At 46.0% G+C, this 27,846-nt stretch overlaps 1 protein-coding gene and 1 pseudogene across 1 annotated transcript; one reads left to right on the top strand and one right to left on the bottom strand.

Moving 5' to 3' along the window:
- Positions 1–645: 645 nt before the first annotated feature.
- LOC124666920 (BAG family molecular chaperone regulator 4-like) lies at positions 646–5,477 on the top strand. Its single transcript, XM_047204251.1, has 4 exons — positions 646–820; positions 1,576–1,838; positions 1,929–2,075; positions 5,152–5,477. The coding sequence occupies exons 1-4, from the start codon at positions 661–663 to the stop codon at positions 5,347–5,349; spliced, it is 768 nt and encodes a 255-aa protein (XP_047060207.1). The 5' UTR covers positions 646–660; the 3' UTR covers positions 5,350–5,477.
- Positions 5,478–5,914: 437 nt separating this feature from the next.
- Positions 5,915–25,915, bottom strand: LOC124663020 (annotated as a pseudogene).
- Positions 25,916–27,846: the final 1,931 nt, after the last annotated feature.

Below are 27,846 nucleotides of genomic sequence, written 5' to 3'. Positions count from 1 at the left end.
TTGAATTGTGTTTCTCCAGAACTAGAGATAAAATGGTCTCAATATGCCTAGGAGTTACAATTTTAAAGGATCTGTCTTAGAAGTATACCAATAGAAACCAGTCACATAAAACTTTTAAGGTCTTGCATTTATATGCTTGAGTTGCTCTCACCATACTATACTATATTTTTTAAAGATGCGCTTGGATACAACCCTTCACGACATTGTAGAGAGTTCGACTGGCTGCTAGGCAGATCCACATCCACGTGGCCAACCATTTCACGAACATGACACGAGGCCGGCTGAGGGCCCAGGCGGCCCAAGTCCAAACGAGTGACCACAAACCCTCTGAGCTCAGACCCCACGCGACATTCAGCCAATCTCCAATCCCACCCAGCCGGAGCCAGTAGTTCCGCCCCGGAGAATCCAAAGCTGTACTTGCGAAACACACAAGCCTCGTAGCAGAAATCTTACTCCTTCCAGAGGATTCATCCTTCCCCCATCCGCCGCCGTCTCCCCTTGCGTCTCCGGGAGGCAAGGAACCCGCCACCCGCGAAGCCGGCGTCCCACCCTCCTCAAAAGCCACGCGCCACCAACCCTCCTCCGTCCGCGCGTCGCTTTCGCCTTTACCCGACGCAACCGAATCGGTGGGTCGCGGGCGAGGGCCATAAAGGGGCGGCGATGGGCGGCGGCAGATCGGGCGAGGGCGAGTGGGAGGTCCGGCCGGGCGGGATGCTGGTGCAGCAGCGCAGGGACGCCAACGACGGGCCCACCGTCAGGCTCAGGGTCTCCCATGGCCCCACGCTCCGCGAGGTCATCGTGCCGGCGCAGGCCACCTTCGGTACGCTCGCTTCCTCGATCCGCCTATATCGATACGCGTCGCGTTTTGGTAATCATTAGTTCTGCGTCTCCTCGTCCTTGTGAATTCGTTAGTGCCTAGGAGTCAGAGGTCTCCTGATCAGTTCGGGTTATAGATTTGCGTGCTCGCCCAACGAGTGCGTGACGAAACCGCCGTGTTCCCAATTACGGTTCCTGTTGTTTACTTTCGCTGAGCTTGGATTTTTGACCAGTCAACTGGCAATTCGGTGTAGCACTACTATCATGAAATTGCATAATTGTTGTGGTGGCCTATATTAATAACAGAAGTCCCTGCATACGACGTTCTATAGCAGACAACTCGAGCACGTATCATGGACTTTGCTATGCAACTGCTTCTAACCTTACCTTGTTGGACTGTGGCTAGTAGAGTACATTGGTGCGTGGCATGTTTGACCTTCGTACAAAAAAAAACCTTACTGAGCAATTAGCCCTATTCGTTCAATAGTATGCCCACAATTAGTTACTATTTTTCTGTTGCATCAGTAAACTACTGTTCGTTATTCTGGTCAGCAGGATTCTTACCGAGGTCCGAAAGTTGTGCTGTGAGCGTCTGTTCTAACCTATCCTGGGGAAACTCAACTTTCATGATGAATCTGTATGGAACTTAACTGTGCAAAGGAACTTCCGATCAAGCTGTTCGAGCAACACCCAAAATCTACTTTCACCCTAATTACAGTGATACTAGGTCGTTGGAACTAATTTCAACTTTGCATGAAGGTGAACTGAAGAGGGTCCTTGTCCCGCTCACTGGCTTGGAGCCCGAGAGGCAGAGGCTCATCTTCCGGGGGAAGGAGAAGCGTGACGACGAGCCACTGCACGCGTCAGGGGCCAAGGATGGAGCCAAAGTGCTTCTGCTGGAGAATCAGTTCCCAGCCAATGTGGAGCAGAATCCTGAGCCTGTGGTGATGGATGAGAGCATGATGAGGGCCTGTGAGGCCGTCGTGCGTGTCAGATCTGAAGTTGACAAGCTTTCTGCTAAGGTGAAGGAACAGTACTTGTGATATCTGATTTGTAAAACTTTTTTTTTGCTTCTAATACAGTGGTACTGACTTGGCTATGTTCTATAATAGGTGTGTGATTTGGAGAAGAGCGTGCTTGCAGGGACAAAGGTTGTGGATAAAGAATTTGTTGTCTTGACGGAGCTGCTTATGGTGCAGCTGCTCAAACTTGATGGCATAGAGGCTGAGGGAGAGGCAAGGGCACAGAGGAAGGCCGAGGTACAGCATTCACTGAACACTCAATTACTGTTTTTTTTATTTTTGGACCTGATTAATCATGAGTTGTGGCAAATGCATGCTTGATTAAACACATATAGGAACTGAAACATCTGTGACGCAACATGCAAGACAAGATAGATTATTTCTGTCAATTTATTGATATTTTCTTTGCTCAAAACATCCCTTCCTGTTATTTTTTAATGGAGAACGCAGTTACATAAGTCATGTATGAGACTGATATACAACAGATGCTAAGTGTGCAGTACCAATCACTTCCTGATTATTTGTACAGTTATAACATATCTATCATGAGTTTGTCCTCTTACAAAACACACTGGTATCTGTATTGATCCAATCTGTCACTGACAATTATAGGACATCTGTTTCACAACCTTCATGAGATACATGTGGTACACCTGCCATTCGAAGCTTGCATCTCAGTAGCTTGTCTGCTATCTTTAATCCATCTTCTACTTGTCAGTGAAGCTTATGGACACTTTATCTAATTCCAAGAATTATTTTGTGGGTTATGGGCAATGAACTTTCGCCTATCTGGTTAGCTTCTAGAGTAAGGCAGTTTGTTCAGTCTCGGGTTTATAGAATTGCCACCTATTTATGCTTATTTGGTGACTTCTCACTGAAGAGGGGCTCAAACATGCAAAGTCCTATGTTGACCTGGCTGTATCTTTCCAAATTTTGGCCTCATGTACTCCCTCCGGTCGCAAAAGGTTGACGCAGAGCTAACATAAAGCTAGCGTATAGTACGTACACTTAGTGGCGGAGCTACAAATAAAATGTTGGGCGGGCCAAGCAAAAACAAAGCACAAAAAATTGCAATTTGAAACCATATATACTGCAGTAAGAAACAGGGATTAGTCAATATATTAGTGACCTTCGGTTCAGCAGATCATGCATACAGGATAATGTGCATACACACATGAGCTACTCCAAAACAAAAGAGCAAACCATGGTTCAGCTTGACCATAAGGCATAAGGCATGGAGTTATACTACAAATCAGCTTGACCATTATAAGGCATAAGGCATAAGTAAATTGGGGAACTGAATTACCTGTCTGTCTCAATTGCTCTGTGTTTTGCCTCGGAGGAAGTGGAGCAGCAGCAGTGAGTAAAATTGGAAAAGAGGGGGAGGAGCCTGTGCCTGCTGTCGCCGGAGCGCTGTCTGGCCCGATGCCGGCCTGTGTCTGTTGCCTAGCAGCCTAGGGATCGGCTGCTTGGGGGTTTGGTGTGTCTGAGACCTGGCCGTCTGGGCGCCCTGCTGGAAAGTCGCCGGATCGAGTCGCTCCGTCAACCTGGCTCTCAGTTGCACAGTCACCGGCGGCCGGTCGGCAGCACCGCAGCAGCTCTAGACTACCATTGTGGATGTGTCCGAGTAGAAGCAGAGCAGAAGCTACGAGGCGAGTAAGCATCGAGACCAATTTCAGCTTCCCTTGTATCGACTGGGCTGGTTAGTGGGCTTTTAGCACAGATGCATACCTATAAATTTTTCTCCCTTTTTAGTCTGGGCGGGCCATAGCCTGGTTTTGCCCTCAAGTAGCTCCGCGTCGATTAAATATGACTGGAGGTAGTAGTCATGGTGAATAAACCCTCAGATTCATTTTCTTGGTTTGTGTTGAGTTTTTGAACTATAAAATATTTGCAGTTTCCTCCTTTTTTAAATTTAACCTATAGATTAATAAGATAGGCAAAATAATCTGCAGATGCAACTTACGTAATTCAGATAAACGATTGCATTGAGGAGATTATATACAGTGAGGTACTATACTGGAAGATGAATAGTGTTGTTTACTAGGTCAACATAATTCTTAATCTTAGCTTAGCAGAACTCTGCCTATGCCTTTCAGGAATAGCAAATCCCAAGCCCTGGTAAAGGAGGATAGTTGTGATAGGCTTGGCGAGCCAACGTAAAAAGCAGCCATTCCTATGGATATGAAACCCAATAGAAATTCTAGCTTAGCATAGTCCTTATTTTCTCAGTTTGATATATAATTGGATGACCTCTGGTATGATCGTTTCACTATGGGGTTGATCACTGTCGATAAAGTTCTTGTCATGCCAATTTATGATATAATAGTAATAATAATGTCACTAGAGTTCCTTGTGTATCGGGGTGGGCGTTCGGTCTAGACCGAAATTTCGGTTTTTGTTTTTCGGTCTTTTTAATGTTCGGTCTCAAAAAATTGTGAACCGAATTTAGCTGGAAATTATTGCTAACCGAAATTTTCGGGTACCCAACGTTTCGGTCCATACTTCGGTCATGACCGTACTGTGAACAAGAAGCCCAATTTTTGGACAGCGATTCTAAAGTGATATAGCTGCTCACAAATTTTACATTCAGTGTACTGACTCACAGTGCATGAGCTGATTGATGTCGTTGTTGCTTGTGGTGTTGCGCCGTCCCTAGCACCGTGCACATCGGTGTGAAGGTTGGACGTGGAGATCAGTAGCAGATCGACGACCGCCGCCGACTCCCAACTGACATGTTCTGCAGTCTCGCGCGCCGACGTTTAGCTCGGACTCGGAGACCAGCAGTAGGAGGGCAAGAGGCGCCGCGGCGGAAGATGATGGGCAGCGGCGCTCCCCTCGTCTCGCGAGATAGGATTATGCATTAGCCGAAGCGACGCAGTGCGCGTAGGAACTGCTAGGTGCTAGCACATGGAATTTATCGATGGGGAACTGGAGTCTCGGGAACTGCTAGCGTTGTGCGTTGGGACTGTCGTCTACTCGTCTGGATCTCTCAAGAAGATGTACAGTAAGTACTGACTTGGGCCACTGGGCCTACGAGTGGGCGAGTGGGGCATGCAGGACTGGGCTACTCGCTGGTAAAGTCGGTCTTTTCGGTTATTCGGTCTAATCCAAGGCAATGCCCGAATTCACAGTACAAATTTCGGTCTAAAATAATTCCTGCCCAAATTTTCAACGGTCTTTTCGGTCTCGGTCTCTTCGGTTTCGGTCTCGGTCTTTTCGGTGTCGGTTTTCGGTTATCGGTTTTTCTGCCCACCCCTACTTGTGTACAACATAAATGGTAACTCATACAATGCTGTGTTTAAATTTGCAGGTCCGCCGAATTCAGAATCTTGTTGAGGTCTTGGACAAGCTGAAGGCAAGGAATGCCAACCCTTTCAGCGATCAGGACAAGTCTGCTTCGGTGTCAACCGAGTGGGAGACGTTCGACAACGGCATGGGCAGCTTGAATGCGCCCCCTGCACGGTTTTCGTCGACGCAAAACGACACTGACTGGGAGCAGTTTGATTAGCATCAGAATGCTTTATCGATGTATCATGTAACTTGTGACGAAAGCAGATGTGTACATGTATGAAGTTTGGTGCCTGTTTACTACTCCAATACTCACTGGTGAATTACCCTGCAAAATTGTTATGCTCTCCGATCTTACCAATGCGTGTGGTACCCTGGGCAACCCTCTCAACAATTACGAGATCCATTCGAAGAACATGGGAACTAATTGAAGTAAGAAGTCAACCCATCTGGGGGACTTCTTACTTCAATGAAATTATTTTATTCTTTTAGTTGGCCTACGAGGACAAACTCTCATCCTCGGAGCTACTGGAAGCGTTGAACCTTCTTCTGTAACTGCTTCCATCATTCCAGTCGGTATCTAATAACCAATAGAAAGAGAGACAAGCGGTGAGTCAAGTCTCCTATACCCGAGGATGGCCTTCTTTGATGTTCCCACTTTGTCATAGTCACTTCTAGCAACTTATTTAGTAAGGGTCTTGCACTCCCTGACTTTTCCAAGACTATTGTGGTGGAGACCGACGATCGGGGCATTGGGGCAGCAAGACGGTCACCCACTGGCGTACCTAAGGAGGAACAGCAGCATTCTCCATCTGCCGCGAAGAGCTGAAGCCACTTTCCCGGTTTGTTCATTCAGCCTGCTAGACGCGATCAAGAACAGCAAGGAAGTCACGGACCACCATGAAGATCCTCAGAGGGTGACCTTCCTCCTTCGCAGAGTTGCCATGGAAGAACTCGGTTGTCTCCCTGACGAGGGAAAGGGCAAGGCCCTCTTGATCCTGCACCGCGGTAATCTTGGTTTCAGTCTTCTGCAGGAATTCGCCGATGGAAGCGCGGAACCTCTTGCAGCTATCGGCCGAACCGAGCTGTTGGTTCAGCTGCACGACCTCACTGATCTTGCTTACACCGGCTGTGAGTTTCGAGACGCAGCTGGCTAGCGAGTCAGAATCCATTCCAGCTGCCTTCTTGACATTGTTGAGCTCAACGCCAAGGCTAGCCACGATTTTGAGTCCGACCTTCTTGCACTGGAAATCATCAGGAATGACGCTCCCTTGGCTGCCCGTTTGGCCAGTGGCCACAATGTTGGCACCTTCAGACTTGGTGATCTCTTGGATGACGAAGTGCAGGTGTCGTATTGCCATACGCGCCCTTTACATCGACCAACTTTAGGAGTGCGTCAAGCTTGAAGGCGTGCGTATTCCCGCAGTTTGTGCCGGTGTTCATCCGGTTACGGTCTTCAAGACGGCATCCAAGATCTTGGGGCGCCTTTGGTTGCTTGCATCCCTTGGCTCGCATCGGTCCAGCTTTTTTCGGTCCGTGTGGTTACCTGGTCGAGGTCGCGTTCGTGCACGAGCCGCTTCTCAAAGCACCCTTGGGCCAGGCCCTGGAGGAACGCCCGGTTCGGTCGTTTCTAGCGAGCCACCCCCCGTTTTCGCACAAGTGGAGAACGTGCCGTCCTCGCAGAGCCACCGCGGGAGATGACGGGAGCTCGCGCGGGACGGCGAATCCTCGGCGGGCTGAATTCGGTCACCGCGCTTGGATTTTCGCCACCGTATATAGGGCGGCTCTCTCACCGGCAATTCCACCGTCCCCGATCTAGCGACATGGTCGGCTCTACCTCACCTGCACGGTCGGCGAGGCTTGTTGCGGCGACGGCGGCTGTGGCGGCGGCTACTGGCCGCGGAGGATGGTCGTCTTCTTCGTCTGTGTCAATGACTTCGGTTATGGTAAGCTTCTGCAAACCCTAGCCTTAGATCTAGATCTTTTGGGTACACAACCGTGCTCTGATCGAATCCATTGTAGGACATTTCTTCGTCGCCGGTGGAGGTTGTGGAGGTTTTCCAGGTTCCATCTGACTCTACGACGGGGACGGTGGTGCTGCCTGCATCTTCGCCAGGGTCCCCTGCTTCCCCTACCTCGGTGCTGCGTGTGGCTCCTTTGACTGTAAGGCCGATCTTACCTGCCTCGTTGTTCATTGATGTGGTACTGGTAGTTCATAGATCTGCTAGTGCTTAAGGATGTCCATGTGGTAGTTCATAGATCTGCTAGTGCTTAAGGATGTCCATGTGGTAGTTCATTGATCTGCTACTGTTTATCATGTAGGCGATCATACCTTTGGGTTTCCCTGATCTGTTCACGCCAACTATGAATTCTCAGCCATCTCTGATAGCAAGCAAACCAGCCATGGTTTGAAAACCTGAGCTATCAGAGTTTGTGCTGAACCGGTTGGTTCAGCTCGTCCGTAGCGGCGTCTGCTTCAACATGGGCTTCAAGGAGCAGCAGATGAAGAAGGTAGGCGCAGATGTTCTTGCATGTCGGCGTACATGTCACCACTCTTCAGCTTTACAACCACGTCAGAAACTGGAGGACAAAGTGGAGCGTCATCATGAAGATGAAATCTGATCGCATTCTGGACTGGAGCGAAGATGGTTGCAGCTTCTACGGCGGTGATGAAGGGGCGGCGGACGAGTACATCCAGGTACGAACCCTCATTGAGTTCCTGCATTGATCTGAAAGTATATATATGTCAATGTCGTCCGCACTAACATGTGTTCCTTGTGGATTTCAGCGGTACCCGAAGCACCGTCAGTACGTCGGCACCCCGATCACCAACTACGCTCAGATGAAGATGATCTTCACTCCCTGGTTCGTCTGCAAGGCGCAGCTGTTCCAGCCTAACTTGCTGGTCAGGGCTATCGACTTCATTGCAGACAATGAAGCCGAGTATGCCGTCTACCGTAAGCTGCAGCCACCGGTGATGAGGACCTGGCTCCGCAACCAGTTTCCTGTCTAGTGCTTCTGCTTCCTTCTCATGATCCGCTGATTTTGGGAGGTGATCTTGTATCCCTCCATTAGCTAGGACTTGCTACAACCTGATCCCCAGTTTGTAATGATGAACTTCTTCGAGGTGGTATATACTAACCCCTCGTGACGAACATGTGATGCATCACGAAGTAGTTGCTTCGTTCGTGATGCATCGCTCACTAAGTACTAGTTGTTGTGTATTACCAGCATCTTTTTTGATGAATTGAATGTCATGTGTGTTGTTATTCAGTACTGGGTAACCTGACCACTCTAAGTGAAGGGGTTACCACAACACTGAGCTATCTGCAACTAAATAGGCTATGGGCTGCACAAGCAGGGAAGAATGGACTGGAAACGGGCACCACACGATGGGGCCTGGGTTCCTTCTCCGGCGAGCAAAAGGCCGCACAGGCTACCAAACGACCCGCCAAAAGTGGCTCATTGCACGTTCGCGACGCGCAATGGCTTCCATGTCGCTGGCAACCCAGGCAAACGCGCCCTTGTTGAATAACCTGCTACCCCTCAGCTCTTCACACGCTGCCTGTAACAGTAATGGAAGATAAAAGATTACTTACTGCTATAACATAAGAAAATTCATGTCCTAGGGGAATGATTTAATCAAACTCCTGAGTCGATAATATTTCAATTTTTAAAAAACTTGATTGAGCACGGGGTGCAGAAATGTTGCCCCGCCACCAGACTGTAACCTCAACCACAAATTATTTTATCAATCCCCAGTGCAAGTTTTGCCGCCTTACTCAAACACTGAAACCTACTGTTCCTTTTTCGATGTACATACTCAGGTTGCAGGCTATCTATTGGACTATTGCAACACCAAGAATTAGCGTGTATCGATGGAACATGAAAGATACTTGTTTGCGAGAAAAATGCAACAAAGAGGACAATTACTTCATCATAAAAAAGGTCAAACAAGAAATGTCGAATATTGGAGAAAATAATTGTAGACATGTCTTTAATTAGCTATTTACTTACACCCACGCTAGAAAATTACATACACTAGAAACTTCTATCAAGATATTTGTTAGAGTATATATACATCGTAAATCCCTCTCTAGCAAGATATTTAAAAATACTGAATTGATGCTAACACATATCAATATAAACTATAAATCTAAGTGGCATAAACCAATCCACGGAGGAATATGATTCCCCTTTATGTTTTTGTTAGTTCCAATAAGATTCACTAAACAAAGGGTTATTAGAGGGCAATGCTTCGATATAAATGAGATGACTAAATGACGTCATTGAAAAATGTGGTTCAAATCGAGCAAGCGTACTTGGAGTGCTAAACAGTAAATTTTACAGTAATAACATCTTACATTCATATTTAATGATAGTGTAACCTTGTTAATTTTGCTTGTACTAAAGATATACGAGTTACAATAGTATGGTTCGATGAAATGATCAATACAAAATAGATAATGTGGTTAATTTTGCTAAGTGTAAACAAGATATAGACTATTAATGTCTCCGAAAATGCACAATGAGTTATAAATAAGTAAAAAATGTAATTAATTTTGTTAAGTGTAATGGGGGCATATATTAATATTAATAGTATATTGATAGAATAAGTTATAATGAAAATGTTATATACAAATATACAGTGCCAATACGCATATGTTGACCGAATAAGTTGTAAGAAAATAAGAAAAAGTGTTTAATCTTGCTAAGTGTAATAGAAACATGCATAAATATCTAATAAAAAGGATTATGGAACATACATCAAAATGTTTCGATCATGATTTTACTGATCTTAATCACAGTCCAATCAGCTAGGCCCACTTAGCTAAGAGCACCCACAATGGTGCCTTTATGTATGGACGCTTACGCATCGACACATACATAAGAGTACGCCCGCCTGACCCTAATGACTTAATTAATGTGGTTGTTTCTTTTTACAATGTTAGCAAATCATGGTTATTGTTGAAATATTGGACCCATATGAAGTGGACCAAATTAGATTTCAGATTTCCCTATAAAACTCAAAGCCCACATAATGACAGTCCATGTAAGTTTGAGCCCAAGTTGGTGGCAGCTCACTAGGGAGTGGCAAGAGGTGGGAAGTTTAGTCACATATGGAAAGTTGGGAGGAAGTTAGACCACCTTATAAGGTGGGTCGTTCCCCCACTAGTAAGTGAGTGAGAATAGGAGTGGTACACACGCGCTCCTCCTCCTCCTCGCTCGTCTCGACGCGACGCGTCCGGACGCGTGTCGCGGTCGTGGTGAGTAGATTGAGCCTCGAGCCGAGACTTTCCTTTCTTTTTGCAGTTCAGAAAAACGAACAGAGTCCTAGACGGACGCGTCGCAGTTAGTCGGTTCGGGTCGCTCCCGGACCGTGGGCTATCTGTAACCGACTCGAAACGTGCGTGCGACGTGGGCGTGGCCCATGTTGCCTAGGGTTTCCTGAGCCTATATAATATCTTGCCCGGCTACTACAGAAAGACATCCAAAACACGAGTTAGGGTTTTCCACCTCTCTCTGCTTGCGCTGCCATCGTAGCCTACTCCATCCCGCCCGCCGGCGTGCACCGGCAAACGTGAGAGCAGGTCTCTGGAACCTCTCGCCTTTGCGATCCTGTGCGGGAGAGGGCGAATTAGGTTTTTGGGAAGCACTCTGCGCGACTGCTCAAGCTCTTCACCACGGGTCATCTTCCATCCAAGTCGGGCGGTGCTGCCCACCATCATCTTCAACACCGTCTACTTCGACCCGTCGTCAACAACGTTACTTCTGCGACTTCATCTGCTACACCTCCACCGCCATCTCCACCAGAGCGATACGTGCGACATATCTCGATCAGTTTAGCGATGGATGTTCTGTCGTTTGTCCTGCTACTATTCATGTTGATTAATGCATCTAGTATGTTCGAGTTTCACATGTTAGTAGTTGTTGTCGTCATGCTTAATATTATGGAATTAATCATGGAAATTGTGCCTAATTATCCAACAATCCAAAAACCTAATTGTAGGTAATTTCCTGAGTTAACAATGGCTGATTTTGCTGATGCACTAAGGCTGGATAAGTTTACCGGTGTGCACTTTAAGAGGTGGTAGATTAAGGCCACGCTTGGGCTTACTCATCTGAAAGTGTTCAAAGTTAGTAATGGCTTACCTGATGGAACTATATCTGACCAAGATCAGAAAAAGTTCAAGGAAGACAATACTCTCTTCGTCAGATGTGTTCTGAGTATTCTTGTGATCGTCTATGTGATGTGTATATGCACATAACAGACGGTAAAGAGCTCTGGGATGCACTGAATGCTAAATTCGGTGAAACCGATGCATGCAGTGAATTGTACATCATGGAGAGCTTCCATGACATCTGGATGGTGAACAACCGTTCTGTAGTCGAACAAGCTCATGAGATACAGTGCATTGCGAAAGAGCTTGAACTCCTTAAGTGTGCCTTACCTGAGAAGTTTTTGGCTGGATGCATTATCGCTAAGTTGCCCCCTTTATGGAAGAACTTTGCCACAACTCTCAAACACAAGAGACATGATACATCAGTTGAAAATCTGATAGCGTCTATTGATGTTGAGGAGAAAGCTCGGGCTAAGGATACTACTAAGAAAGGAGAGGGTCAGTCTAGCGCTAACATGGTGCAGAAGAGGAACGTGCAGCATGTCCCTACTATGAACAAGAATCTCGTTAGCGGCTCCCTTCTATGCAGAGATGGGTTTAAGGTTGTTTTAGAGTCGAATAAAGTAGTTATTTCCAAGTTTGGACAATTTATTGGTAAAGGCTATGAGTGTGGAGGCTTGTTCCGCTTTTCACTTTTTGATTTCAGTAATAATTCCGTGAACCATATTTGTGGCAATGTTAGTGATGATACCAGTGTTTGGCATTCTCGTTTATGTCATATTAATTTTGGTTTAATGTCTCGGCTATCCAGTTTGAGTTTAATTCTGAATTTCACCATTACCAAAGCTTCTAAGTGCCATAGTTGTGTGCAATCAAAGCAACCTCAGAAGCCTCACAAGACGGCTGAGGAGAGAAACTTAGCACCTCTAGTACATTCTGATCTATGTGAGATGAATTGTGTGTTGACAAAAGGTGGAAAGAGATATTGCATGACTTCGATTGATGATGCGACTAGATTTTGCTATGTTTATTTGTTGCGAACTAAAGATGAAGCTTTAGACTACTTTAAAATTTATAAGGCTGAAGTTAAAAATCAACTAGAGAGAAAGATCAAGCATCTTAGGTCGGATCGTGGTGGTGAATATTTTCCTAAAATCTTTGATGAATTCTGTGAGGAACATGGCATTATTTATGAGAGGACGCCTCCCTATTTGCCCCAATAAAACGGGTTACTGAGAGGAAAAACCGCACGCTGACTAACTTGGTAAACTCCATGTTAGCCACTGCTGGTTTATCAAAGGCATGGTGGGGGAGGCTTTGTTGACTTCATGTCATGTCCTGAATAGAGTTCCTAACAAGAATAAAGATAAAACCCCTTAAGAGGAGTGGGTTGGGAGAAAACCATCACTTTCGTATTTGCGCACATGGGGATGTTTGGCGAAAGTCAATATTCCAATTACTAAGAAGCACAAACTCAAACCAAAGACAGTGGATTGTATCTTTCTAGGTTATGCTCCGCGGAGTGTAGGCTATAGATTTTTAGTATTTCAATCCGAGGCACCTGATATGCATGTTGATACTATTATGGAATCTCGTGATGCAACGTTTTTGTGAGAATATGTTTCCTATGAAAGATATGCATAGCATTGCTAGAATTTCTACTGAGATAATTCTTGAATCTAGTATATCTAATGAGTATTTTGAGAAATCACATGAGAATGTTACTGAGAAGGATGACAATGAAGCTCCTATACGGAGCAAGAGACAGAGGATTGCAAAATCCTTTGGTGATGATTTCATTGTGTACCTTGTGGATGATACTCCCACGTCCATTGCAGAGGCATATGCATCTCCAGATGCAGATGACTGGAAAGAAGCTGTCCACAATGAGATGGACTCAATTCTTTCTAATGGAACTTGGGAGCTGTCAGAACGACCCCATGGATGCAAGCCTGTGGGATGCAAATGGGTGTTCAAGAAGCTAAGACCTGATGGTACTATTGTGAAGTACAAGGCGCGGCTTGTAGCGAAAGGCTACACACAGAGAGAAGGCGAAGATTACTTTGACACCTATTCACCTGTCGCCAGACGTACCACTATTCGAGTACTACTACCCATGGCTGCCTCCTATGGTCTTATCGTTCATCAAATGGGCGTAAAGACAGCTTTTCTTAATGGAGAGTTGGAAGAGGAAATCTATATGGATCAGCCTGATGGGTTTGTATTAAAAGGTGAAGAAAGAAAGGTGTGCAAGTTGCTGAAATCTTTATATGGCCTGAAACAAGCACCTAAGCAATGGCATGAGAAGTTTGACAAAACTTTAACTTATGTAGACTCTGTTGTTAATGAGGCTGACAAGTGCGTGTACTATCGCAATGGTGGGGGCGAAGGGGTTATACTATGTTTGTATGTAGATGATATTCTGATATTTGGTATAAACATGGAAGTACTCAACGAAGTCAAGTCTTTCTTGTCAAATAGCTTTGATATGAAAGATCTGGGAGAAGTTGATGTGATCCTGAACATCAAGCTGATTAAGAACGAGAGTGGGATTAGTCTACTGCAGTCCCATTATGTTGAGAATATCTTGGGCCGGTTCGGCTATATTGATAGCAAGTCTTATCCAACACCTTATGATCCTAGTGTGACAGTACGCAAGAAACGCAGGATTTTCATAGATCAATTGAGATATTCTCAGATCGTTGGCTCACTCATGTACTTAGCGAGCGCGACTAGACCTGACATCTCTTTTGTTGTTAGCAAGTTGAGTAGGTTCATGTCAAACCCCGGTACTGATCATTGGCATACACTTGATAGGGTCATGTGCTACCTATGTGGTACAATGAGTTATGAGATTCACTATTCAGGGCACCCAGCTGTGCTTGAAGGATATAGTGATTCAAATTGGATCTCTGATGTAGCTGATCTCAATGCTACTAATGGGTATGTATTTACCTTTGGAGGTGGCACAGTGTCATGGAGATCTTGCAAACAAGCCATATTGACGAGATCAACTATGGAAGCAGAACTTACTGCTTTAGACACAGCCACTGTTGAATCAGAATGGATGCGTGAGCTCTTGATGGACTTGCCTGTGGTTGAAAAAACTGTTCCGGCAATCTTTTTGAATTGTGACAATCAAATTGTAATTGTCAAGGTGAAAAATTCTAAGGATAACGCGAAGTCATCAAGACACGTAAAGAGACGTTTGAAGTATGTCAGAAATTGTGGAACTCCAGAGTAATAAATGTTACATATATTCAAACAGACAAAAACCTGGCAGATCCCTTTACAAAGGGGCTATCATGTAATGTGATAGAAAGTGCATCGAGGAAGATGGGTTTGAGACCCGTTGATGTTACAGCATAGTGGTAACCCAATCTTTGTGATCGGAGATCCCGTGAATTAGGACCTGTGAAGAACAAACTATTGGTTTAATTGATGAGAGTATTATGTAACCTCTCTATGTGAAGATGCACAACTCTTAATTGTTGTAAGGCAGGTTGGCAACAAGCCTTAATGTGTTTATGTTGACTATTTTAGCAAAGATGTTGTCCTACAGAGCATTCTTGAAATAACACACCAATATAATTATGATTGTTAAATGTCGCAATCTATGAGATTTGGGTGATCTCTAGTAAACTCATGAAGAGACCACGAAGTATGACGCATATGCTTCACCCGCGGGGTAGGCTACTGGTAGCCATGTACTAGTTATGGCTATGAGTGAAACATGTTCACGCAAAACTTGCAATTCAAGGCTTAGTCCATTGTTCAAGTGTGAATGGATGTAGCTTAAGGTTCTAGGCGGAAGTTCAACTTAACAGTCTCTGCTGAAACACTGGTATATAAACAATGCAAGCAGCGAGTATTGGTAAATCTCTAAATGGGTATTTGAGATCTGGTGGGGCATTGTTGAAATATTGGACCCATATGAAGTGGACCAAATTAGATTTCAGATTTTCCTATAAAACTCAAAGCCCACATAATGGCAGTCCATGTGAGTTTGAATCCAAGTTGGTGGCAACTCACTAGGGAGTGGCAAGAGGTGAGAAGTTTAGTCCCACATGGAAAGTTGGGAGGAAGTTAGACCACCTTATAAGGTGGGTTATTCCACCACTAGTGAGTGAGAATAGGAGTGGTACACGTGCGCTCCTCCTCCTCCTCCTCCTCGCTCGCTCGTCTCGACACGTCTCGACGCGCGTCGCGATCGTGGTGAGTGGATTGAGCCTCGAGCAGACGCGTCGCAGTTAATCGGTTCGGGTCGCTCTCGGACCGCGGGCTATCTATAACTGACTTGAAACGTGTGTGCAACGTGAGCCACGCCCATGTTGCCTAGGTTTTCCTGAGCCTATATAATCTCTTGCCCGGCTACCGCAGAAACACATCTAATACACGAGTTAGGGTTTCCACCTCTCTCTCTGCTTGCGCCACCATCATAGCCTACTCCATCCCGCCCACCGGCGTGCACCAGCGAACGGGAGAGCAGGTCACCGGAAATGCTCGCCTTTGCGATCATGTATGGGAGAGGGCAAATTAGGTTTTTGGGAAGCGCTCTGCGCGACTGCTCAAGCTCTTCACCACGGGTCGTCTTCCGTTCAATTCGGGCGGTGCTGCCTGATACGTCTCCGACGTATCGATAATTTCTTATGTTACATGCCACATTATTGATGATATCTACATGTTTTATGCATACTTTATGTCATATTTATGCATTTTCCGGCACTAACCTATTAACGAGATGCCGAAGAGCCAGTTGATGTTTTCTGCTGTTTTTGGTTTCAGAAATCCTAGTAAGGAAATATTCTCGGAATTGGATGAAATCAACACCCAGGGGCCTATTTTTGCACGAAGCTTCCAGAAGACCGAGGGGGAAAGGAAGTGGGGCCACGAGGCGCCGACACCACAGGGCGGCGTGGCCTGGCCCTTGGCCGCGCGGCCCTGGTGTGTGGGGCCCTCGTGTGGCCCCCGCGTTGCCCTTCCGCCTACTTAAAGCCTCCGTCGCGAAACCCCCGGTACCGAGAGCCACGATACGGAAAACCTTGCGAGACGCCGCCGCCGCCAATCCCATCTCGGGGATTCGGGAAATCGCCTCCGGCACCCTGCCGGAGAGGGGAATCATCTCCCGAAGGACTCTTCACCGCCATGGTCGCCTCCGGAGTGATGAGTGAGTAGTTCACCCCTGGACTATGGGTCCATAGCGGTAGCTAGATGGTTGTCTTCTCCTCATTGTGCTTCATTGTCGGATCTTGTGAGCTGCCTAACATGATCAAGATCATCTATCACGTAATACTATATGTTGTGTTTGTCGGGATCCGATGGATAGAGAATACTATGTTATGTTGATTATCAATCTATTACCTATGTGTTGTTTATGATCTTGCATGCTCTCCGTTATTAGTAGAGGCTGCGGCCAAGTTTTTGCTCTTAACTCTAAGAGGGCGTATTTATGCTCGATAGTGGGTTCATGCCTCCATTAAATGCGGGACGGTGACGAGAAAGTTCTAAGGTTGTGGATGTCTTTGTTGCCACTAGGGATAAAACATTGATGCTATGTCTAAGGATGTAGTTATTGATTACATTACGCACCATACTTAATGCAATTGTCCGTTGTTTGCAACTTAATACTGGAAGGGATTCGAGATGATAACACTGAAGGTGGACTTTTTAGGCATAGATGCATGCTTGGATAGCGGTCTATGTACTTTGTCGTAATGCCCAATTAAATCTCACAATACTCATCATATCATGTATGTGCATGGTCATGCCCTCTCTATTTTTCAATTGCCCGACTTGTAATTTGTTCACCCAACATGCTATTTATCTTATGGGAGAGACACCTCTAGTGAAGCTGTGGACCCCGATCCATTCTTTTACATTGAATACAATCTATTGCAATACTTGTTCTACTATTTTCTGCAAACAATCATCATCCACACTATACATCTAATCCTTTGTTACGGCAAGCCGGTGAGATTGACAACCTCACTCGTTTCGTTGGGGCAAAGTACTTTGGTTGTGTTGTGCAGGTTCCACGTTGGCGCCGGAATCCCTGGTGTTGCGCCGCACTACATCCCGCCGCCATCAACCTTCAACGTGTTTCTTGGCTCCTCCTGGTTCGATAAACCTTGGTTTCTTTTCGAGGGAAAACTTGCTGCTGTGCGCATCATACCTTCCTCTTGGGGTTCCCAACGAACGTGTGAGTTACACGCCATCAAGCTCTTTTTCTGGCGCCGTTGCTGGGGAGATCAAGACACGCTGCAAGGGGAGTCTCCACAATCCAATCTCTTTACTTTGTTTTTGTCTTGCTTTATTTTATTTACTTTCTTGTTTGCTGCATTATATCAAAACACAAAAAAATTAGTTGCTAGCTTTACTTTATTTACTGTCTTGCACTCTATATCAAAAACACAAAAAAATTAGTTACTTGCATTTGCTTTACTTATTTCATCATGTTTCCTCCTAAGTTTACTCTGAAAGATATACCGGTAGGACGTGGGTCTATAATTGGGAAAGATAATATAGAAGATTTTTTCACTCATGTTAGTAGCACTGAAGATTTTGAAGATAGACACTTGGTAGAACTTGCTCCTACTTATGAAATTGCTGTTGCTTCTTTAGTTCACATGTTGGAAACCAAATTTGTTAATCTTAATCCTATAATCCAACACATGTTTCTCACACTTGGTGATATGGAAGAAGGGGAAAAGAAAGATTTTGCATTAGAAACCCTTCTTAAAGAATTTGGGGGAGTAGCAAGAGAAGCTAGAAAAGTCTTCATTAAATATAATATGCTAGGCTCTTATACCAATTTTGCCAGTACTCTTGAAAAAATGGAAAAAGATAGTCAAAAGTATACTAATCAAGTTAATTATGAGGGGGATATTAAAACCTCAATACCGTGCAAACTCCTAGGAATGTGCGAGGCACTAGAAAATAATTATGCTTGGCTTGTTCCCGAAAATTTGTTTGATGAGAATAGCAAGCCTAAGACTAATGAAAAGGGAGCCTCTGAAACTTACATAGATAAGATACAATGCATGGTTGAGAAAACTCCCAACACCCCTGGTTATGATGTTGATACTTCGTCTCTTGATAATACTTGATACACACTTTCTGCGCCTAGCTGAAAGGCGTTAAAGAAAAGCGCTTATGGGAGACAACCCATGTTTTTACTTCTGCACTTTGTTTTATATTTGAGTCTTGGAAGTTGTTTACTACTGTAGCAACCTCTCCTTATCTTAGTTTTATGCATTGTTGTGCCAAGTAAAGTCTTTGATAGTAAGGTTCATACTAGATTTGTATTACTGCACAGAAACAGATTTCTTTTTCTGTCACGAATTTCGACCTGCCTCTCTGTAGGTAGCTCAGAAAAATATGCCAATTTACGTGCGTGATCCTCAGATATGTACGCAACTTTCATTCAATTTGGGCATTTTTATTTGAGCAAGTCTGGTGCCACTTTAAAATTCGTCTTTACGAACTGTTCTGTTTTGACAGATTCTACCTTTTATTTCGCATTGCCTCTTCTTTGATCCATTAATGTCTAGTAGCTTTGTGCAACGTCCAGAAGTGTTAAGAATGATTATGTCACCTCTGAACATATAAATTTTTATTGTGCACTAACCCTCTAATGAGTTGTTTCGAGTTTGGTGTGGAGGAAGTTTTCAAGGATCAAGAGAGGGAGATGATACAATATGATCAAGGAGAGTGAAAGCTCTAAGCTTGGGGATGCCCCGGTGGTTCACCCCTGCATATTTTAAGAAGACTCAAGCGTCTAAGCTTGGGGATGCCCAAGGCATCCCCTTCTTCATCGACAATATTATCAGGTTCCTCCCCTGAACTATATTTTTATTCCATCACATCTTATGTGCTTTGCTTGGAGCGTCGATTTGTTTTGTTTTTGTTTTTGTTTGAATAAAATGGATCCTAGCATTCATTGTGTGGGAGAGAGACACGCTCCGCTGTTGCATATGGACAAATATGTCCTTAGGCTTTACTCATAGTATTCATGGCGAAGGTTGAATCTTCTTCGTTAAATTGTTATATGGTTGGAATCGGGAAATGCTACATGTAGTAATTCTAAAATGTCTTGAATAATGTGATACTTGGCAATTGTTGTGCTCATGTTTAAGCTCTTGCATCATATACTTTGCACCCATTAATGAAGAAATACATAGAGCTTGCTAAAATTTGGTTTGCATAATTGGTCTCTCTAAAGTCTAGATAATTTCTAGTATTGAGTTTTGAACAACAAGGAAGACGGTGTAGAGTCTTATAATGTTTACAATATGTCTTTTATGTGAGTTTTGCTGCACCGGTTCATCCTTGTGTTTGTTTCAAATAACCTTGCTAGCCTAAACCTTGTATCGAGAGGGAATACTTCTCATGCATCCAAAATCCTTGAGCCAACCACTATGCCATTTGTGTCCACCATACCTACCTACTACATGGTATTTCTCCGCCATTCCAAAGTAAATTGCTTGAGTGCTACCTTTAAAATTTCCATCATTCGCCTTTGCAATATATAGCTCATGGGACAAAATAGCCTTAAAAACTATTGTGGAATTGAATATGTACTTATGCACTTTATCTCTTATTAAGTTGCTTGTTGTGCGATAACCATGTTCCTGGGGACGCCATCAACTACTCCTTGTTGAATATCATGTGAGTTGCTATGCATGTCCGTCTTGTCTGAAGTAAGGGAGATTTACCACTAATTAAATGGTTAAAGCATGCATATTGTTAGAGAAGAACATTGGGCCGCTAACTAAAGCCATGAATCATGGTGGAAGTTTCAGTTTTGGACATATATCCTCAATCTCATATGAGAACATTAATTGTTGCTACATGCTTATGCATTCAAGAGGAGTCCATTATCTGTTGTCTATGTTGTCCCGGTATGGATGTCTAAGTTGAGAATAATCAAAAGCGAGAAATCCAATGCGAACTTTCTCCTTAGACCTTTGTACAGGCGGCATAGAGGTACCCCTTTGTGACACTTGGTTAAAACATGTGTATTGCGATGATAATCCTGGTAATCCGAGCTAATTAGGACAAGGTGCGGGTGAAAGGACACGGATGTCGCCTAGAGGGGGGGTGAATAGGCGATTTAAAACTTTTACGAGCTGGGCTTAACAAATGCGGAATAAAACTAGCGTTTACTTTGTCAAGCCCAAAGCCTATATACTATTGTTCACCTATGTGCACCAACAACTTATTCTAAGCAATGGTTCACCTATGTGCACCAACAACTTATGCTAAGCAATACAAGCAAGTATGTGATAGCAAGATATATATAACTTCAAGCACGATGGCTATCACAAGGTAAAGTGCATAAGTAAAGAGCTCGGGTATAGAGATAACCGAGGCACGCGGGAGACGATGATTTATCCCGGAGTTCACACTCTTGCGAGTGCTAATCTCCGGTGGAGAGGTGCGGTTGCTTAGTGCTCCCGAACGCCACAAGAGGCTCACCTTGAGGTGTGGTTGCTCGATGCACACCAACGCCACAAAGGCCTCACCCCAAGATGCGGTACTCACACCACACACCGAACGCCACGAAGGCGCCTCACCTAAATCTCCGGTGACCCTCGCCACAAAGGCCTAGGTCACGGTTCCACTAAGGGATTTCCTTCGAGGCGGAAACCGGGCCTTACACAAAGGTTGGGGCACACATCCACAACTTAATCGGAGGCTCCCAACAAATCACCACAAAGGTCTAGAATCCGTCTAGGGTTCCAAGAACCCAAGAGTAACAACCTTCTTGCTTTCACCACCACGAATCACCGTGGAGAACTCAAACCGATGCACCAAATGCAATGGCAAGAACACCACAAAGATGCTCAAGTCCTTCTCTCTCAAATTCCAACAAAGCTACAAAAGCTATTGGGGGAATAAGAGAGGAAGAACAAAAGAAGAACACAAAGTTCCCCAAGATCTAGATCCCAAAGATTCACTCACAAAGAGATGATTTGGTTTGGTCAAAGTGTGGATCTAGATCCCCTCAATCTTTCTCTCAAATAGATGCAAGAATCATTTGTTGGGGAGAAAGATCTCAAGCTCAAGTATGAACAAACAATGGTGGAGAGAGGCTTGAGAGAGAGGAGGAAGAAGGAGTAGTTAACCAAGAAAGATGGGGGGAAGCAAGACTTAAAAAGCAGGCCACCAGATTTCTGCCCGTTGGGGCTGCCGCGCGCGAGGAAGGAGGGACCGGTAGTACCGGCCAGAGTAGGCAGCAGGCGGCGGAGGTGGTGTGCTGCGGCCAGGGAGGGGAGGCCGGAGCCTCCGGCCGTGGTACCGGCTGAGGTACCGCCGGGGCTCCAAACTCCCCTGGCAACCATCTGTGGCACACATGCCACTTCCGGTACCTTGGGCGGTACCGAGCCCGGAGGCTCCGGCCATGGTGAGGCCGGTGGTACCGTCCGTGCCTCCGGCGGCAGCCCCTCCTCCCCTTTTTCTTTTTTCTTTAAATCAAATTGAAGACAAACTTCAAAAGACAATATCTAGAGTTTGGAAACTCGGATTAAGACGAAACCAATTTTGTTGGAAAGAGGACGACAAGAGCTACCCAACAAAAAGTGGAAATATGGAAATCAGTGGGGGTGATTTTCTATGATTTTTAGAGGTGCAATACCTCAACATGAGAAACCGAGAAAATCACCAAACTTGAAAACGCGACAAGCGATCTATGCAAAATCCGTTTTCGATGAACTAGAGCTTGTCATGAGAGTAAGCACAAGCTCTAAAACATCACATGGATAATATCCAAATAATCAACCAAGAAAGATGATGCAAGGATGCAAAGGTTTGAGCTCTCTCCGAACGATACGATCGAGTTACTCACTCGAGAGCCCTCTTGATAGTACGGCAACTAAACTATACACCGGTCTCCAACTACACCATGAGACCGATGAGAAAGAAACCCTACCAAGAGCAAACCTTAACCATGCGCATACCACTTGAGCTCGATGATGACGATCTTGACCGCAACAAGATGGAACGCCTTTCTTGCTTGTGCTTGCTTGACGAAGTCTTGTAGATTGCTCCCCCATAATCCACCATGGGAGAGCTTCTTCTTCGGCGCATCTTCTCAAATCCATGAACACCATATGGATGGCAAGCTTCAAGCATATGATCTCTTCGAGTTGGCTCATCTTGAACTTGCACATCATTCCTTCATTCTTCATCATGTTGATGTCTTGAGATAACTTGAGGGCTCACTTCATCTTCATCTTCAAGACATACTTGACACTTGATATCCTTCATCAATTTCTTCTTATTGCAACCTTGAAGCCAACATATGGTTCAAGCATTGCCTATGGACAACTCCTACAAATATAACTCAATGCAAACATTAGTCCATAGGGATTGTCATTAATTACCAAAACCACACATGGGGGCTCCATGCACTTTCAGCGGGCACTATTAGTATACTCTGCATGAGGCTTGCAACTTGTAAGATATAATTTACATGATACATATGCTTTATTACTACCGTTGACAAAATTGTTTCATGTTTTCAAAACCAAAGCTCTAGCACAAATATAGCAATCGATGCTTTCCTCTTTGAAGGCCATTCTTTTACTTTTATGTTGAGTCAGTTCACCTATTTCTCTCCACCTCAAGAAGCAAACACTTGTGTGAACTGTGCATTGATTCCTACATACTTGCATATTGCACTTATTATATTACTTTACATTGACAATATCCATGAGATATACATGTTATAAGTTGAAAGCAACCGCTGAAACTTAATCTTCCTTTGTGTTGCTTCAATACCTTTACTTTGATTTATTGCTTTATGAGTTAACTCTTATGCAAGACTTATTGATGCTTGTCTTGAAAGTACTATTCATGAAAAGTCTTTGCTCTATGATTCATTTGTTTACTCATGTCATTACCATTGTTTTGATCGCTGCATTCATTACATATACTTACAATAGTATGATCAAGGTTATGATGGCATGTCACTCCAGAAATTATCTTTGTTATCGTTTACCTGCTCGGGACGAGCAGGAACTAAGCTTGGGGATGCTGATACGTCTCCGACGTATCGATAATTTCTTATGTTCCATGCCACATTATTGATGATATCTACATGTTTTATGCATACTTTATGTCATATTTATGCATTTTCCGGCACTAACCTATTAACGAGATGCCGAAGAGCCAGTTGCTGTTTTCTGCTGTTTTTGGTTTCAGAAATCCTAGTAAGGAAATATTCTCGGAATTGGACGAAATCAACACCCAGGGGCCTATTTTTGCACGAAGCTTCCAGAAGACCGAGGGGGAAAGGAAGTGGGGCCACGAGGCGCCGACACCACAGGGCGGCGCGGCCTGGCCCTTGGCCGCGCGGCCCTGTTGTGTGGGGCCCTCGTGTGCCCCCCCGCGTTGCCCTTCCGCCTACTTAAACCCTCCGTCGCGAAACCCCCAGTACCGAGAGCCACGATACGGAAAACCTTACTGAGACGCCGCCGCCGCCAATCTCATCTCGGGGGATTCAGGAGATCGCCTCCGGCACCCTGCCGGAGAGGGGAATCATCTCCCGGAGGACTCTTCACCGCCATGGTCGCCTCCGGAGTGATGAGTGAGTAGTTCACCCCTGGACTATGGGTCCATAGCAGTAGCTAGATGGTTGTCTTCTCCTCATTGTGCTTCATTGTCGGATCTTGTGAGCTGCCTAACATGATCAAGATCATCTATCCGTAATACTATATGTTGTGTTTGTCGGGATCCGATGGATAGAGAATACTATGTTATGTTGATTATCAATCTATTACCTATGTGTTGTTTATGATCTTGCATGCTCTCCGTTATTAGTAGAGGCTCTGGCCAAGTTTTTGCTCTTAACTCCAAGAGGGCGTATTTATGCTCGATAGTGGGTTCATGCCTCCATTAAATCTGGGACGATGGATGAGAAAGTTCTAAGGTTGTGGATGTGTTGTTGCCACTAGGGATAAAACATTGATGCTATGTCTAAGGATGTAGTTATTGATTACATTACGCACCATACTTAATGCAATTGTCCGTTGTTTGCAACTTAATACTGGAAGGGGTTCGGATGATAACCCGAAGGTGGACTTTTAGGCATAGATGCATGCTCGGATAGCGGTCTATGTACTTTGTCGTAATGCCCAATTAAATCTCACAATACTCATCATATCATGTATGTGCATGGTCATGCCCTCTCTATTTGTCAATTGCCCGACTGTAATTTGTTCACCCAACATGCTATTTATCTTATGGGAGAGACACCTCTAGTGAACCGTGGACCCCGATCCATTCTTTTACATTGAATACAATCTATCTGCAATACTTGTTCAACCTGTTTTCCGCAAACAATCATCATCCACACTATACATCTAATCCTTTGTTACAGCAAGTCGGTGAGATTGACAACCTCACTCGTTTCGTTGGGGCAAAGTACTTTGGTTGTCTTGTGCAGGTTCCACGTTGGCTCCGGAATCCCTGGTGTTGCGCCGCACTACATCCCGCCGCCATCAACCTTCAACGTGCTTCTTGGCTCCTCCTGGTTCGATAAACCTTGGTTTCTTTCTGAGGGAAAACTTGCTGCTGTGCGCATCATACCTTCCTCTTGGGGTTCCCAACGAACGTGTGATTTACACGCCATCACTGCCTACCGTCGTCTTCAACCCTGTCTACTTCAACCCGTCGTCAACAACGTTGTCATCAACGTTACTGCTGCGACTTCATCTGCTACACCTTCACCGCCATCTCCACCAGAGCGGTACATGCGACATATCTTGATATGTTTAGCGATGGATGTTCTGTCGTTTGCCCTGCTACTATTGATGTTGATTAATGCATCTAGTATGTTCGAGTTTCACATGTTAATAGTTGATGTCGTTATGCTTAATATTCTGGGATTAATCATGAAAATTGTGCATAATTATCCAACAATTACTTAGCTAATTCAATACATTTTCAAGCCTGCACAGTGAAACAATTTGTTGCCACGTCTCATATGTCCTACAGACATCAACTTGTTACAAACTCCCACTACTATTTTGGGGAGACTTTTTCTAGCTGCAGAGGTTATCATCAATGAGAAAGATGCTAAGGGCATCTCCAACCGGGCGACCCAAACCGCGCCCGCGCGTCCGGATGGGTCCAACCGGACAAAAACGCGGCCCAGCGCGCGGACCCATCCCTAAAACGGATGGCCGCGGCGTCCGGGACGACCCAAACCCGGCCCAAATCTGGGACGAGTTTGCGTGGCCTTGGACGCCGAAGGCTGGTCGCTCGCGTCCTCCCCTTGTCCGCCCTGGCCCGCTTGTCTGTCTCCCAAAACAGAAACACTCCACTCCACTCCCAAAACCTAGAGATGGCCAACGAAGCGACTGTCGCCGCCACCGCCACCACCGCCACCATCGGAGACGAGGCACAGCTCGCGGCCGTTGCCGCTCCTCCCGTGGCGGCGGCTCCTCAACTGGACGCTCTGGTGGTCGTGGAGCCCGGGCCGGCGACGAAGAAGGCGAAGCCCGACCTCACCGCGGAGCAGAGGGCGGTGGAGACCAAGAAGCGGGGCGACCGCCGCAGGGCGCTCGAGCAGCGGAAGAGGGATGTCGCTGTCGCGGAGGAGCGGCAGCGGGCGGCGGAGCAGCTCCTCCAACTCAAGACGGACGCGAAGGCGAACGTCATGCAAGAGCATGCCATGCTCTTTTACGGCCACGCAGCGCTCGCTCAGCACTTGATCCTCCCGGGCGCCGGCACGGCCTCGGGGGGGAGCTCGGCCTCGTCCGTGACCCGTCCCCTTCCTCCAAGGTCAACATCCCAGCCGACTGCCCCGTTTGGGTACACGCCCGGCGCGCACGAATTGGGGCGCAGTCGGCGCGGTACGCGTACCCATCACAGGATGGGTCACCGGAGGTGGGCGAGTCCTTGACGGGGCCGTCTCCTTCGTCCATTGACCTCAACCGTGCGCCGGCGAACTCCAAAGGCCCCAAGCACATGGGAGCAGCAGCGATGGCCGGTGCACGCAACCTGCTCGACGATTTGTCAGCCGAGCGCGCGCCGCCACCGATGCAGGCAGCCAGGCACCGTCCACCGTGCAGGCCCCTCCGTCCTACACGCAGACAATGCCGACCGCCATGCCCTATGCTTCAACCGAGCAGGCTCCCCAGCCACCTCCCATTGACACACAACAGGACACCACTGCTTGTCCCGGCAGCATTAACATCGAGGAGGAGCCGTTGTTCGCTCAGGAGCTCACGCAAGCCGCAGCTGCACAAGCTCGAGGTCACCGCGTAAGCAAAAGAACCAGCAACTACACGGAGAAGGAGGACAAGGTGCTCGTCGATGGATGGTTGACCATCGGGCAAAATGCATTGATGGGTGCCGAGCAGAAGGGGACGCATTCTGACGCCGGATCTATGATTACTTCCATGAGCATCGCAAATACGGACAGGAGCCATTTGAGAGCGACCGCAGCGACATATCGCTCCAAAAGAGGTGGGGAACAATTCAAACGGAATGCAACAAGTTCCAGGCGGCGTATGATCACGTGAAGCGGCTCCCCATTAGCGGCTTGGGCATGAAGGACTTGGTATGATTCTTAACCTCAACATATTCATCCAATGTTTGCACATATGTTTATCGTTATTGTCTCGCTTTGCTCTAGGTGTGGCAAGCTTTAGAATGGTACAAATCGTCCAATGGAGAAAAGACCTTTGCCTTCCCTCATTGTTGGAAGCAACTCCAAGGCACCCCCAAGTTCCAGGAGGGGTACGAGGGGTACATGGCGACCTTGACTGGCAACAAGACCGCCAAATATCCCACGGTCATTGACCTTGATGGTGGCCAGCCTTGCGGTAGCTCCGCTTCTCGTGCAAGTCGTCCTCGCGGCCACAAGGCAACCAAAGCCGACATGAAGCGTGATGCCTCGTCCATGCTATTGTTTGGCACTTTGAATGAGCTGCATGCCGACAGAGAGGTGTCCACGGACAAGAGGGATGAGAGAAGGCGCCGTGAGAAAGATGAGGATAGGAAGAACTACTTCGATGTCCAAAAGAAGAAGCTTGATATTGAAGAGGTCAAGGCCAAGACCAAAGCTAGAGAAATTGAGCTCAAAGAGAGAGAAATTGAGCTCATAGCAATGGCAAGGGCCCAAGAGGTGGAGTTGAAGGCGAAGGAAGTTGAGCTCAAACGGCAAGCCGAGGACAACCTGATCATGGACGCCGACTTGACCAACATGAGCGAGGCGAAAAGAGCTTGGTTCGAGAAGAGGCAGAAGGAGATCCTAGAGCGCCCAAATTGAGTTGACAATCTCAATTTGTAATTTTTATATTTGTTCGAACTATGGCACATTTCATTTCTTCATCATGCAACATTTTATTTGATATTATTTTATGCTATTTGATATTATTCTATAATTGTTAGATATTATTCTATATTTGTTAGATACTATTTATAAGTATGTGTGGCCAGATGGCCTATTTCCCAAAAAAATATGCCAAATGGCTAAATGGGTGGCCGTTGCGTTGGGCGCACCGTGCGACCCGCGGGCGTGGGGCGCTGTCCGGGTGTCCGCGCGGCCACTCAAACGGCCTAAAACGGACGACCCAGCGCGTCCG

This window comes from Lolium rigidum, chromosome 6 (assembly GCF_022539505.1).
Source record: "Lolium rigidum isolate FL_2022 chromosome 6, APGP_CSIRO_Lrig_0.1, whole genome shotgun sequence".
In the NCBI taxonomy this organism is placed as follows: Eukaryota; Viridiplantae; Streptophyta; class Magnoliopsida; order Poales; family Poaceae; genus Lolium; species Lolium rigidum.
Note: the sequence above shows the minus strand (reverse complement) of the source record. Positions and strands in the feature narration are given on the sequence as shown.

Excerpts from the sequence above, each read along its gene's own strand:
- LOC124666920 (XM_047204251.1), top strand. The coding sequence starts at position 661 with ATGGGCGGCGGCAGATCGGGCGAGGGCGAGTGGGAGGTCCGGCCGGGC. Across the intron at positions 821-1,575 it reads GCCGGCGCAGGCCACCTTCG|GTGAACTGAAGAGGGTCCTT; the intron begins GTACGCTCGCTT and ends CTTTGCATGAAG. Across the intron at positions 2,076-5,151 it reads GGGCACAGAGGAAGGCCGAG|GTCCGCCGAATTCAGAATCT; the intron begins GTACAGCATTCA and ends TTAAATTTGCAG.